This window comes from Mobula hypostoma, chromosome 8 (assembly GCF_963921235.1).
Source record: "Mobula hypostoma chromosome 8, sMobHyp1.1, whole genome shotgun sequence".
Classification (NCBI taxonomy): Eukaryota; Metazoa; Chordata; class Chondrichthyes; order Myliobatiformes; family Myliobatidae; genus Mobula; species Mobula hypostoma.
Genome location: NC_086104.1, coordinates 64,735,225 through 64,748,417, shown reverse-complemented (window position 1 = coordinate 64,748,417; position 13,193 = coordinate 64,735,225). Strand labels below are relative to the sequence as shown.

The 13,193-nt window shown below is 41.4% G+C and overlaps 1 protein-coding gene across 3 annotated transcripts in view; it reads right to left on the bottom strand.

Annotated features, from left to right (window-relative positions):
* cnksr3 (cnksr family member 3) overlaps window positions 1-13,193 on the bottom strand; it is a 125,835-nt gene that overhangs the window by 23,592 nt on the left and 89,050 nt on the right. For 2 of the 3 annotated variants that reach the window (XM_063055996.1, XM_063055997.1), the window contains exons 7-8: window positions 3,655-3,714; window positions 3,181-3,249 (exon numbers count right to left, since the gene is read on the bottom strand). In XM_063055996.1, coding sequence (XP_062912066.1) covers window positions 3,181-3,249; window positions 3,655-3,714 — 129 coding nt within the window. The remainder of the gene's footprint in view (window positions 1-3,180; window positions 3,250-3,654; window positions 3,715-13,193) is intronic. The other variant, XM_063055998.1, reaches the window with a different exon arrangement.

The window sequence follows — 13,193 nt, the reverse complement described above, 5'->3', positions numbered from 1 at the left end:
CTGGCCTGCTGCGTTCACCAGCAACTTTGAAGGATATATTAAAAATCTGTGCCATCCAGTTTATGGAGTGCATTAAATTATTTGTAATTATTCATCGCTTTACTCGCCTAATTCACTCCTGGTATTAATTTGCAAGGCACAACTAAGCATTGGGGAAAAAAGGGACATGGAAATGGCAATAAGCAGAGAAGGTCTGTTCAATTGTATTTGGATAACCTGATGCACCAGCTTATGAGAATAGTAAATGCTCACTCATATACTGATCAAGGAACATCAAAATTTCTTTGAGAAAAAGTACCAAACCTCTACACTTCCTTTGGGACTAATGTGTGACAAATAATCACAAAATTTCCTTTCCCTTGATAAATTGTTTAATTTGAGTTGCCATTCACGAAATCTAGTAGTGAAATTAGTTTATTTTAGTTGTTCACATGCTCCCAAAAAACAAAATACTTAAGCATAGTTCCAAAACAATTTGATTTAGGTCACCATATAGAGCAAGTTATGGTGGTTTATGGTCAAAACCTAACAGCCTGTTTGGATTAAAGCAATTCTCAATTTAATTTTGAATTCTGCACTGACAAATTGGAAATAAAAAACTGTTTCTGTTAAATTAAATTTATAGGCACACTGACAATTTATACGTAACCAAAGTTCCTTGGAGAATGGAACTGCAAGTGTATTGAAAGCTTGCTGTATACACCAAAAAGATGACAGGATATTCAAAGTCAGAGTGAGAAACGTTTTATAATGGGGACATGGGGTGGTGGTGAGGTTAAAGAAAAAAGGTGTTAAGGATTTTAAACATTCAATTGGCTTGTGATCTATACAAACATCCAGCAGAACATCCCCAATTATCCCTAGCATAACAGCAGCTGTCAGGTCTGTCCCCATCTACTCCTACTTGTTGCAAGTTCAGGTCATTTGTGAACTAAAATTCTTTAGGTACAGAATGAGCATATTATTATGCTTACATTTGGGAAATGGTCATGTGCCAATCATTTGTATTTAAAGCTGCTTTCAATTTCATATAATAAATAATATTCATAGAACAATACATGCCCTTCAGCCCAATGAGTCCATACTAGCCAGTGCAGACCGAGCCTCTGTCAGATTTTCCTAATTCAGCCCATATCCCTCCAATCCCTGTCCTTCCATGCAACTATGCTTCTTAAATTATACTATTTTATCTGTCTCAATGACCTTCTCTGGCAGTTCACTCCATATACCTTCCAAATGTGTGAAACAAGTTCCCACTTGAGTCCCTTCAAGTCTTGCCATACTCACCTAAGTCAAGCCCCCGAATTCTGGACCCCCTCCCCCAATGTTACCATCAACTAAGGTCAATACATATTTTAAAAGGACACTGGTGTAAGGTGCGCAATACAAACTAAACTGAGCTGGGGAGGCACATTTCAAGAACACATTTGCCACCTCTCACAAGACCATAAGACAGAGGAGCAGAATTAGGCCATTCAGCCCATCAAGTCTGCTCCATCATGGCTGATCCCGAATACCACTCAACCCCATAGATCTGCCTTCTTGCCATATCCTTTGGTGCCCTGACCGATCAGGAAATTATCAACTTCTGCTTTAAATACTCCCACAGACCTAGCAGTGCATTCCACAGATTCGCTACTCTCTGGCTAGAAAAAAAATCCTCCTTACCCCTGTTCTAAAAGGTCGCCCCTCAATTTTGAGGTTGTGCCATCTAGTTCTGGATACCCCACCATAGGAAACATCCTCTCCACATCCACCCTATCTAGTCCTTTCAACATTCAGTAGGTTTCAATGAGATCCCCTCCCCCACATTCTTCTAAATTCCAGTGAGTACAGGCTTAAAGCTGCCAAATGCTCCTCACAGATTAACCCCTTCATTCCCGAAATCATCCTTGTGAACCTCCTCTATACTCTCTCCAATGACAACACATCCATTCTGAGGTATGGGGCCCAAAACTGTTGACAATACTCTTAAGCCAGGCTAGTGTTTTATAAAGGCTCAGCATTATCCCCTTGCTTTTATATTCTAATCCCCTTGAAATAAATGCCAACATTGCATTTGCTTTCTTTACCATAGACTCAACCTGTAGTTTGACCTTCTGGTAGTCTTGCACAAGGATTCCTAAGTGCCTCTGCAGCTCTAATGTTTGAAACTTCTCCCACTGCCCTTTTATCTTGATGCATTATTGTACATTTCTCAGCACTATTTCATCTGCCATTTTTCTGCCCTGTCTTCCAATTTGTCTAAATCCAGCTGCAATTTCATTGCTTCCTCAGCACTACCAACCCCTCCACCTATCTTTGTATCATCCACAAACTTTGCCATAAAGCCATCAATTCCACTGAATTCTCATGTGATTAAGCAATGGAAGGAATGCCAATGAGTGTATTTGATTCCACACTAAGCAACTCCAAACAAATACAGCCAAAAATAAGTAACTGATATGTAAATCAGGAAGAGAATCTTGTTTTAATCTCCTTCTTATTCTCACTGCTTCCTCACTTGGCAGAAGTACAGAGGCCAAACTCAGTAACTTAAACACAGCCCTGACAAAGATCAGATATTCATTCTGGGGTCCATCCATGTCTGTTACATAAGGCAGGGCATTAAGCTATTAAGTAGGTAGCATCAGTTTTCTTTATAAGATACAAGTTAATCAGATATTTAAATGCTAATGCCTGGTTAAAAACTGCAGAATGCAACTTCTCAATGCCAATCAGTTACTTGGAAAATAAAAGAGCAACCCCTCTCATAACCAAGATTAAACAACATACCAGTGTTGTTCTCCTATACCAGCAAGCTGACACAAGCCACTAAAAGTCTGGTCTCCAGCAAGTTTTGAGAGAATTATGTACAAGATAATGACTCTCTGCATAATCCTGGACAAAATTAAATATGTAAGGCTGTAAATAATTATTATTTAACTTGCCTAGCTGTCCACTATTACAAACAGAAAACTTGAATTCTGGTGACACTGAAATTTTGTGCAACTGAAAAGGAGATTGTGCTTTGGAACTCACTATCCTTTACTGTTATCCAGGTAAGAAAATATTACACTCCTGCATTTTCGGAGTTTCTTTCAGATGACTTGATAAACAGAGAATGCAGATCAATTCAGTTATTTTCAGCTTCAAATGATCTGAATAAATCAGTGTTACATTTGTTTGGTCAGTACTTACAACAGTCTGCTGGTTCACCTGAATCACCTCATCACCAGCATGAATCTTCCTTGTTCTATCAGCAGGTGACTGTAAAACAGAATTGAAATGGTTAAAAAGTTAATGATGACTGCCTCCTTGAAGCAGTGAAGTTACTCCTCGCATACCAGAATATTCACATTTTCTTGCATCATTTATCTTGATATTCAGTTCCACCTTCCTTCATAATTATGTTAAGGAATACACAAAGTATAGCTTTGAGATAGAAAGACACTAACCAGATGGTAACTATTTAAAACTACTCTGTTAATGCCCTTTCTGAGCTATGAAATTGGTTACCGAGCAGACACCCAAGGTTGAAGGATACACCAGTATTCTGATCTTTACCTCAGATGCCATCACTTGGCTATGTGACCAAAAAACTTTGAACTTTAGACCTATTAATGCATTCATGATTGCTGTCAAAAAGATTGAAAGACCAAGCATCTTTCTTACATTTTCAGTTGTGCCAGTTACAATGTGTAATCCATCATAGGTTGATTTAATATACATGCCCTAGAAAAATAAAAGGAAAAGTCAATTGGATTGATTAGAAACCAACAAAGCCATTCCAGCACAACATTGTCCATTCTGTAGTTGGAGTACAAGGAGTCGAGCTCTACATCTTGAGGGTTTAAATATCAAAAGGATAAAATTTGTTTCAGGGAAGGGAGGGAATAAAATAACAGGAAGAGGTAATATAAATGGACAAGGCTTGCTTGCATTAGTTTCGACAGAACACCATACATGTATCCGTAGGAACATGGGTTTACACAGCCAGGATCTTTATTCAAGAAAATCAGCAAAATATTTTATAATATTCTTAAATTTGATGAATGACTGCTGCTTCATTAATACTCAAACAGCTCAACACAACATCTAGGACAAAGATGACAATTTGATTGACCCCCTAACATATTCACTTCCTTTCTGAGCATTGCTGCTGCATTATCTACAAAATATACTGTAGACACTCACTTATACTAGCAGCCCATTCGAGACCCAAGTTCCCTACTGTCAAGGAAACCCAAGAGTCAATAAATCCTACTGCAAGGCATGCACGTGACCTTTACCTGGAAAAAAGTATTGTTATGCAGCACTGCTGCTGGGTGTATAACCAGCTCCAGGCAACTCATGATCACCTTCTCAACAGAAGAATAGGCAAAATGTATTGGTTGTTTCATTGACCAATAATGGCCCATCATTAATGACACTCACCATCTCTCTTTTCATTACATGACACTGAAGACACACACTCATTGCCAAGGAGAAGCTGTGCCATCAGCTCTGAACGGACCATGAAGCCATGAACACTACTGCACTTTTTACAGTACTTAACTTTAATATTTCTTATTGCAACTTACAGTAGTTTTTAAACATGTATTGCACTGGTACTGCTGTTGCAAAACAACAAATTCCATGACATCTTTCAGTGAAAATAACCACAATTCTGATTTTCTCATCATGAAGAAAACATCTTTTACACTATACTTCACATATCTATACCTATAATGCTGTAATCTATAATCTATACCTATAGTAATAAAGACAAACAATGCTGACCAAGTAGTCTTCACAACTTAGTGCTTTTAGCACAGTCATGCACTTCAGCGCAAAAAAGCCCCCTTGAGGTTCAATGCCAAAAACTGAACTTTAACTCAAACTAACCATACCCCTAATGTGTATATATCAGAAAGGCTAACATTAATAAGGTCTTGAAGCATTATTTAATTAAAGCATTAAAAATACCCTGATGGGAGTTATGTACAGACCTCCAAACAGTAGCAAAGGTGTGGACTACAAACGACAACAGAAGATAGAAAATGCATGCCAAAAGGGTAATGATGACACTCATGGGGGATTTCAATATGCAGGTAGATTGGGAAAATCAGGTTGGTGCGAGATCCCAAAAGGGGGGATTTGTAGAATGCCTACAACATGACTCTTTAGAGCAGCTCACGGCTGAGCCCACTAAGGGTGTTGAGCAATGAACCAGAATTGATTAGAGAGCTTAAGGTAAAAGAACCCTTTGGGGCCAGTGATCATAATATGATAGATTTCATCTTGCAATTTGAGAATGAGAAACTAAAGTTAGATGTACCAGTATTACAGTGGAGTAAAGGGAAATAGAGGCACTGGAGAGGAGTTGACCAGAATTGTTTGGAAGTGGAACTAGCATATGACAGCAGAGCAGCAATGGCTGGAGTTTTTGGCAGCAATTCAGAAGACACTGGACAGATACATGCCAAAGAAGAAATATTCTAAGGGCAGGATGACACAACAATGGTTGGCAAGAGAAGTTAAAGCCAACATAAAAGCCAAAGAGAGGGCATATAATAGAGCAAAAACAAGTGGAAATTAAAGGACATTCCACAGCATGCAAGGGTAGAGAACTCCAAGGACATAGTTCTCAGAAATCTCTCCTAATCTTGATCATGAACAGGAGATCTCTTTCTTAAATTGTACACCTTATTTCCAGATATCTCCACTGGGGAAAAATCCTGTCAAGGTCCACACTGGGAATGAGCTTCTCTACATACTACCAATCTTTTTTCAATATAGGATTAACAAAATGAACCTTCCTGTGCACAGTCTGCGATGGAATTACATCCTTAAATATGGAGACCAAAACTATGCATAGGACCATAGGGTCTCACCAATGCCATGCAAAATTCTATTCCTCACTTATATTCTATAACACATTTAATAAAGTCCAACAATTCATTGACCTTCTTAATTACCTCAGGACATTTCAGACTACATTTTAGGAGTAATTAATGCAGAAAACCAGGTAATTGGAAAGGGCTCACAAACCTTTTCTTGAACTGTACATTGAACTCATTGGTACAATGTATTCAAATAATCACCATCTAGTGAACAATATATCACATTTAAAAGCTGCTCCTCAAATGCAAAGAAAGCATGCAGATTCCAAAAATTCTTAGCGTTACAAACATCAAGCCTAGGCAGGTTCCTTGGTAAAATGGATTAAATATTAAGTATCAGGTTTATGAGATTTGCAATGTTGATAGTTCTTGCAAAAGATAATGTTGTCTCTAAGAATCCTTGCAATTTTAAAATCTGGGAGTCAACCATCACTGCCAGCAGATTGTCTCAATAGCAATTGATTTCTGTTAACTTGCACTTGAAAAAGAAAAATGAATGAAAGAACTTTCAAATCATTTTCACTGGTGCAGTTTGGCGCAAACATTTTCCAAAATAAAGTTTAAAAATTCAAAAACAGAAGTAGCTGAACTCAAAGATAATCACCTTGACATATTTTGTGCCTGTGTAACAACACTGCACATTGTACTCCATAGAACCAGATTTCAGAAGTAGATTACATTTGAAGCAGTCATGCATGTTTAACAAAGAACCAAGGACAATATTTCTGCCTCCATGTTAAACTTAGTCAAAATTTTCATGTCCATAAGATACAGGAGCAGAAATAGGCCACAAGTCTGCTCCGCTATTTCAACATAGCAAATCCATTTTCCTCTCAGCCCCAAACTCCTGCCTTCTCCCCAGGCTGTAAAAATAGGGGACAAGCTCTCCTCTACAATCACTCTGAGCACTGGTGCCCCACAAGACTGTGTACTCAACCCCATGTTGTACTCACTGTACACCCATGATTGTGTAGCCAAGTTTCCATCGAACTCAATATACAAGTTTGATGATGACACAACAATTGTAGGCCGTATCTCGGGTAATGATGAGTTTGAGTACAGAGAAGAAATTAAGAACCTGGTGGCATGGTACGAAGATAATAACCTATCGCTCAATGTCAGCAAGACAAAGGAATTGGTTGTTAACTTCAGAAGGAGTAGCGGACCGCACGACCGCATTTACATCCGTGGCGCGCAAGTGGGACAGGTCAAAAGCTTTAAGTTCCTCGGGGTCAATATCACAAATGACCTGACTTGGTCGAACCAAGCAGAGTCCACTGCCAAGAAGGCCCACCAGCGCCTTTACTTCCTGAGAAAACTAAAGAAATTTGGCCTGTCCCCTAAAACCCTCACTAATTTTTATAGATGCACCGTAGAAAACATTCTTCTAGGGTGCATCACAACCTGGAATGGAAGTTGTCCTGTCCAAGACCGGAAGAAGCTGCAGAAGATTGTGAACACAGCCCAGCACATCACACAAACCAATCTTCCGTCCGTGGACTCACTTTACCCTGCACGCTGTCGGAGCAGTGCAGCCAGGATAATCAAGGACACGACCTACCCAGCCAACACACTTTTCGTCCCTCTTCCCTCCGGGAGAAGGTTCAGGAGCTTGAAGACTCGTACGGCCAGATTTGAGAACAGCTTCTTTCCAACTGTGATAAGACTGCTGAACGGATCCTGACCCAGATCTGGGCCGTACCCTCCAAATATCTGGACCTGCCTCTCTGTTTTTTGCACTACCTTACTTCCCCTTTTCCATTTTCTATTTATGATTTATAATTTAAATTTTTAATATTTACTATCAATTTGTACTCTAGGGAGCGGGAAGTGCAGAATCACCTATCAGTGTGATGATTGTACGCTCTAGTATCAATTGTTTGGTGACAATAAAGTAACCCTTCATGCCTTGACCAATCAAGAATCTATCAACAACTGCCTTAAATATACATAAAACTTAAGCCTTTACAGAATTCCACAGATTCACGACTCTCTGGCTAAAGAAATTCCTCCTCATCTCCATTCTAATAGGACACCCCTCTTTTCTGAGAATGTGTCCTCTGGTCTTACACTCCCACCATAGGAAACATCCTCTCCACTTCCACTCCATCAAGGCCTTTCACCATCGATGAATTTCAATTAAGTCACCCCTTCTTTTAAATTCCAGTGAATAAAGTCCCAGGGTCATCAAATGTTCTCATACGAAGAGCCATTCACTCCTGGAATCATCCTTGTAAATCTCCTTTCAGCCCTCTCCAGCTTCAGTACAGCCTTTCTACGATAAGGGGCGCAAACTTGCTCAGAATATTCCAAGTGAGGCTTCACCAGTGCTTAATAAAGTCTCAACATTACATCCTTCCTTTTATATTCTAGTCCTCTTGAAATGAATGTGAACTTTGCATTTGCCTTCGTCATCAAAGTCTCAATCTGCAAATTAACCTTTGGGGAATCCTGCACATAGACTCCCAAGTCCCCTTGTGCCTCAGATTTTTGTATTTTCTCTCCACTTAGAAAATAGTCAGCCCTTTCATTTCTTCCACCAAAGTGCATGACCATACACTTCCCAACGCTATTTGCCATTTCTTTGCCCATTCTCTTCATCTGTCCAAGTCCTTCTGTGGCATCTCATAGAAACATAGAAAACCTACAGGCCCACAGAGCTGAGCCGAACATGGGTTACCCATAGCCCTCTATTTTTCTAAGCTCCATGTATCTATCCCGGAGTCTCTTAAAGGACCCTATCATATCCACATCCACCACCCCATTCCACGCACTAACCACTCTCTGCATAAAAAAACTTACCCCTGACATTTCCATTGCACCTACTTCTAAGCACCTTAAAACTGTGTCCTCTCATGCTAGCTATTTCAGCTCTGGGAAAAAGCCTCTGACTATCCAAATGAACAATACCTCTTGTCATCTTATACACCTCTATCAGGTCACCTCTCATCCTCTGTCGCTTCAAGGAGAAAAGGCCAAGTTCACTCAACCTATTCTCATAAGGCATGCTCCCCAATACAGGCAACATCCTTGTAAATCTCCTCTATACCCTTTCTAAGGTTTCCACATCCGTCCTGTAGTGAGGTGACCAGAACTGAGCACAGAACTCCAAGTGGGGTCTGAGCAGAATCCTAATTAGCTGCAACATTACCTCTTGGCTCCTAAACTCAATCCCACGATTGATGAAGGCCGATGCACCATATGCCTTCTTAACCACAGAGTCAACCTGTGCGGCAGCTTTGAGTGCCCTATAGACTCGGAACCCAATATCCCTCTGATCCTCCACACTGCCAAGAGTCTAACCATTAATACTATATTCTGCCATCATATTTGACCTACCAAAATGAACCACCTCACACTTATCTGGGTTGAACTCCATCGGCCACTTCTCAGCCCAGTTTTGCATCCTATCAATGTCCCGCTGTAACCTCCGACAGCCCTCCACACAATATAAAACACCCCCAACCTTTGTGTCATCAGCAAATTTACTAACCCATCCCTCCACTTCCTCACCTAGGTAGTTTATAAAAATCATGAAGAGTAGGGGTCCCAGAACAGATCCCTGAGGCACACCACTGCTCACCGACCTTCATGCAGAATATGACCTGTCTAGAACCACTCTTTAACTTCTGTGGGCAAGCCAGTTCTGGATCCACAAAGCAATGTCTCCTTGGATCCCATGCCTCCTTACTTTCTCAATAAGTCTTGCATGGGGTACCTTATCAAATGCCTTGCTGAAATCCATATACACTACATCTACTGCTCTACCTTCATCAATGTGTGTAGTCACATCCTCAAAAATTTCAATCAGGCTCATAAGGCACGACCTGCCTTTGACAAAGCCATGCTGACTATTTCCAATCATATTAAGCCTCTCCAAATGTTCATAAATCCTGCCTCTCAGGATCTTCTCCATCAACTTACCAACCACTGAAGTAAGACTCTCTGGTGTATAATTTCCTGGGCCATCTCTACTCCCTTTCTTGAATAAGCCAACAACATCTGCAACCCTCCAATCTCCCAGAACCTCTCCCATCACCATTGATGATGCAAGAATCATTGCCAGAGGCTCAGCAATCTCCTCCCTCACCTCTCATAGTAGCCTGGGGTACATCTCGTCCAGTCCCCGTGACTTATCCAACTTGATGCTTTCCAAAAGCTCCAGCACATCGTCTTACTTAATATCTACATGCTCAAGCTTTTTAGTCCGCTGCAAGTCATCCCTGCAATCGCCAAGATCCTTTTCCGCAGTGAATACTGCAGCAAAGTACTCATTAAGTATCTCTGCTATCACTTCCGGTTCCACACACACTTTTGTACTGTCACATTTGATTGGTCCTATTCTCTCACCATCTTACCCTCTTGCTCTTCACATACCTGTAGAATGCCTTGGGGTTTTCCTTAATCATGTTCGCCAAGGCCTTTTTGTGGCCCCTTCTGGTTCTCCTAATTTCTTTCTTAAGCTCCTTCCTGCTAGCCTTATAATCTTCTAGACCTCTATCATTACCTAGTTTTTTTTTAAACCTTTTGTAAGCTCTTCTTTTTCTTCCTGACTAGATTTACAACAGCCTTTGTACACCATGGTTCCTGTACCTGACCATCCTTTCCCTGTCTCATTGGAACGTACTTATGCAGAACTCCACGCAAATATCCCCTGAACATTTGCCACATTTCTTCTGTACATTTCCCCGAGAACATTTGTTCCCAATTTATGCTTCCAAGCTCCTGCCTGATAGCCTCATATTTCCTCTTACTCTAATTAATCGCTTTCCTAACTTGTCTGTTCCTATCCCTCTCCAATGCTTTGGTAAAAGATATAGAATTGTGATCACTAGCTCAAAAATGTTCTCCCACTGAGCGATCTGACACCCGACCAGGTTCATTTCCCAATACCAGATCAAGGACAGCCTTTTCTCTGGTAGGCTTTTCTACATATTGTGTCAGGAAACCTTCCTGAACATACTTAACAAACTCCACTCCATCTAAACCCCTTACTCTAGGGAAATGCCAATCAACATTTGGGAAGTTAAAATCTCCCACCATGACAACTCTGTTATTATTACACCTTTCCAGAATCTGTCTCCATATCTGCTCCTCAATGTCCTTGTTACTATTGGGTGGTCTATAAAAAACATCCAGTAGAGTTATTGACCCTTTCCTGTTCCTAACTTCCACCCACAGAGACTCTGCAGAAAATCCCTCCATGACTTCTTCCTTTTCTGCAGTTGTGACACTATCTCTGATCAACAGTGCCACTCCCCCACCTCTTTTGCCTCCCTCCCTGTCCTTTCTGAAACATCTAAAGCATGGCACTCAAAGTAACCATTCCTGCCCCTAAGCCATCCAAGTCTCTGTAATGGCCACAATATCATAGCTCCAAGTGCTGATCCACGCTCTAAGCTCATCTGTTTTGTTCATAATACTCCTTGCATTGAAATAGACACATCTCAAACCATCGGTCTGAGTGCGACCCTTCTCTATCACCTGCCTATCCTCCCTCTCGCACTGTCTCAAAGTTTTCTCTATTCAGTTCAGTTCCCACCCTCCGGCAATTCTAGTTTAAACTCTCCCCAATAGTCTTAGCAAACCTCCCCACCAGGATATTGGTCCCCCTGGGATTCAAGTGCAACCAGTCTTTTTTGTACAGGTCACACCTGTCCCAAAAGAGGTCCCAATGATCCAGAAATCCGAATCCCTGCCGCCTGCTCCAATCACTCAGCCACATATTTATCCTCCACCTCATTTCTGTTCTTGTACTCACTGTCACGTGGCACAGGCATTAATCCCGAGATTACTACCTTTGAGGTCCTGCTTCTCACTTTCCCTCCTAACTCCCCATAGTCTGTTTTCAGGACCTTCTCCCTTTTCTTACCTATATCATTGGTACCAATATGTACTACGGCCTCTGGCTGTTCTCCTTCCTACTTCACTTCAGGATATCGTGGACGCCATCAGAAACATCACAGACCCTAGCACCTGGGAGGCAAACTACCATCCGTGTTTCTTTCCTGTGTCCACAGAATCGCCTGTCTGACCCCCTAACTACAGTCCCCTATCACTGCTACTATCCTCTTTCTTTCCGCAGGAGTACTCTCTAGCATCTGACTTCTCTTCTTCCCTCTCCTGACTGTTACCCACTTCTCTGTCTCCCAAGGCCCGGGTGTGACTACCTGCCTACAATGCCTATGTATCACCTCCTCACTCTCCCTGACCAGACGAAGGTCATTGAACTGCATCTCCAGTTCCCTAATACGGTCCCTAAGGAGCCGCAGCTCGATGCAGCTGGCGCAAATGTGGTTGATAAGGAGTCTGGGAGTCTCCAGGACTTCCCACATCTGACACCGAGCACAGAACATTGGCCTCACACACATACTTTCTGTCTGTATTCTACAAATGCAACCTACCTCACCTCAGTGCGTTATTGTTGAAGCCTGCTCATCCAACGCCCGTTCTATAAAGCAGTCTCCTTTTAAACTTTTCTCACTGTTGTAACTCTACTTCCTCAAAACTACCTGCCCCTCCACCCATAATAACTTTGGTGAAATAATAACTTCCATATTTTTCTTTAAAGTGAGAGGTATCTGTGAACTGCTTCTGTATGAGAGATGAATGTGTTCCTACACTGTGATGGGGAGAGAGAAAGTGAGATGAAGATTTTGATCCAGCCATATGAAAAGGTTGATAACAGGCATTTAAAGAAAGATGCTGACAGTGCGAGATCTGACATTGTCCATGCTGCATTAGCTGTAGTAGTAGTAGTGCGATCACGCGGCATGAGTATGATGTTCTTCTAAGGGGGTTGTCGGTTGTCTATTCTCTCCGGTGGCTGTAGAGGCCAATCAAGGATCCACACATTCCTGTGCAGTCAGGGTAGTTGTGTCTTCTGGTTATTCAGTTCTTCCTTTCAAAGCTGCCACTTATTCGCTGTGGCACAATGGAGGTCGTTCTCATTTCGCACAGCTCCCTCCAATAGATTTCCTCCAGATGTGTCCATTGAGTGCCATGTCCTTCCAATTCAGATATAATCTTGCATTTCTTCATGTTGATTTGATGGCATCTTCAAAGCATTTCCTTTGCCCATGAGGTCCTTGCTAACCTTCCTTCATCTGGGAGTAAAGGTTCTGTTTGGGGAGATGTGAGTTATGCATATGAATAACATGACCTATCCATCAGATTTGGTATTGGTTTGTTGAGGTAGAAACGCTGTTTCACGTTGGCCTCCTCCAGTACGCTGGTGTTAGTGGATCTGTCCCTCTAGCTGATCCTCAAACTCTTTTGTAAGGATTCAAAAAAACACCACATTATACAACAGATCACCGCTACTGTGAA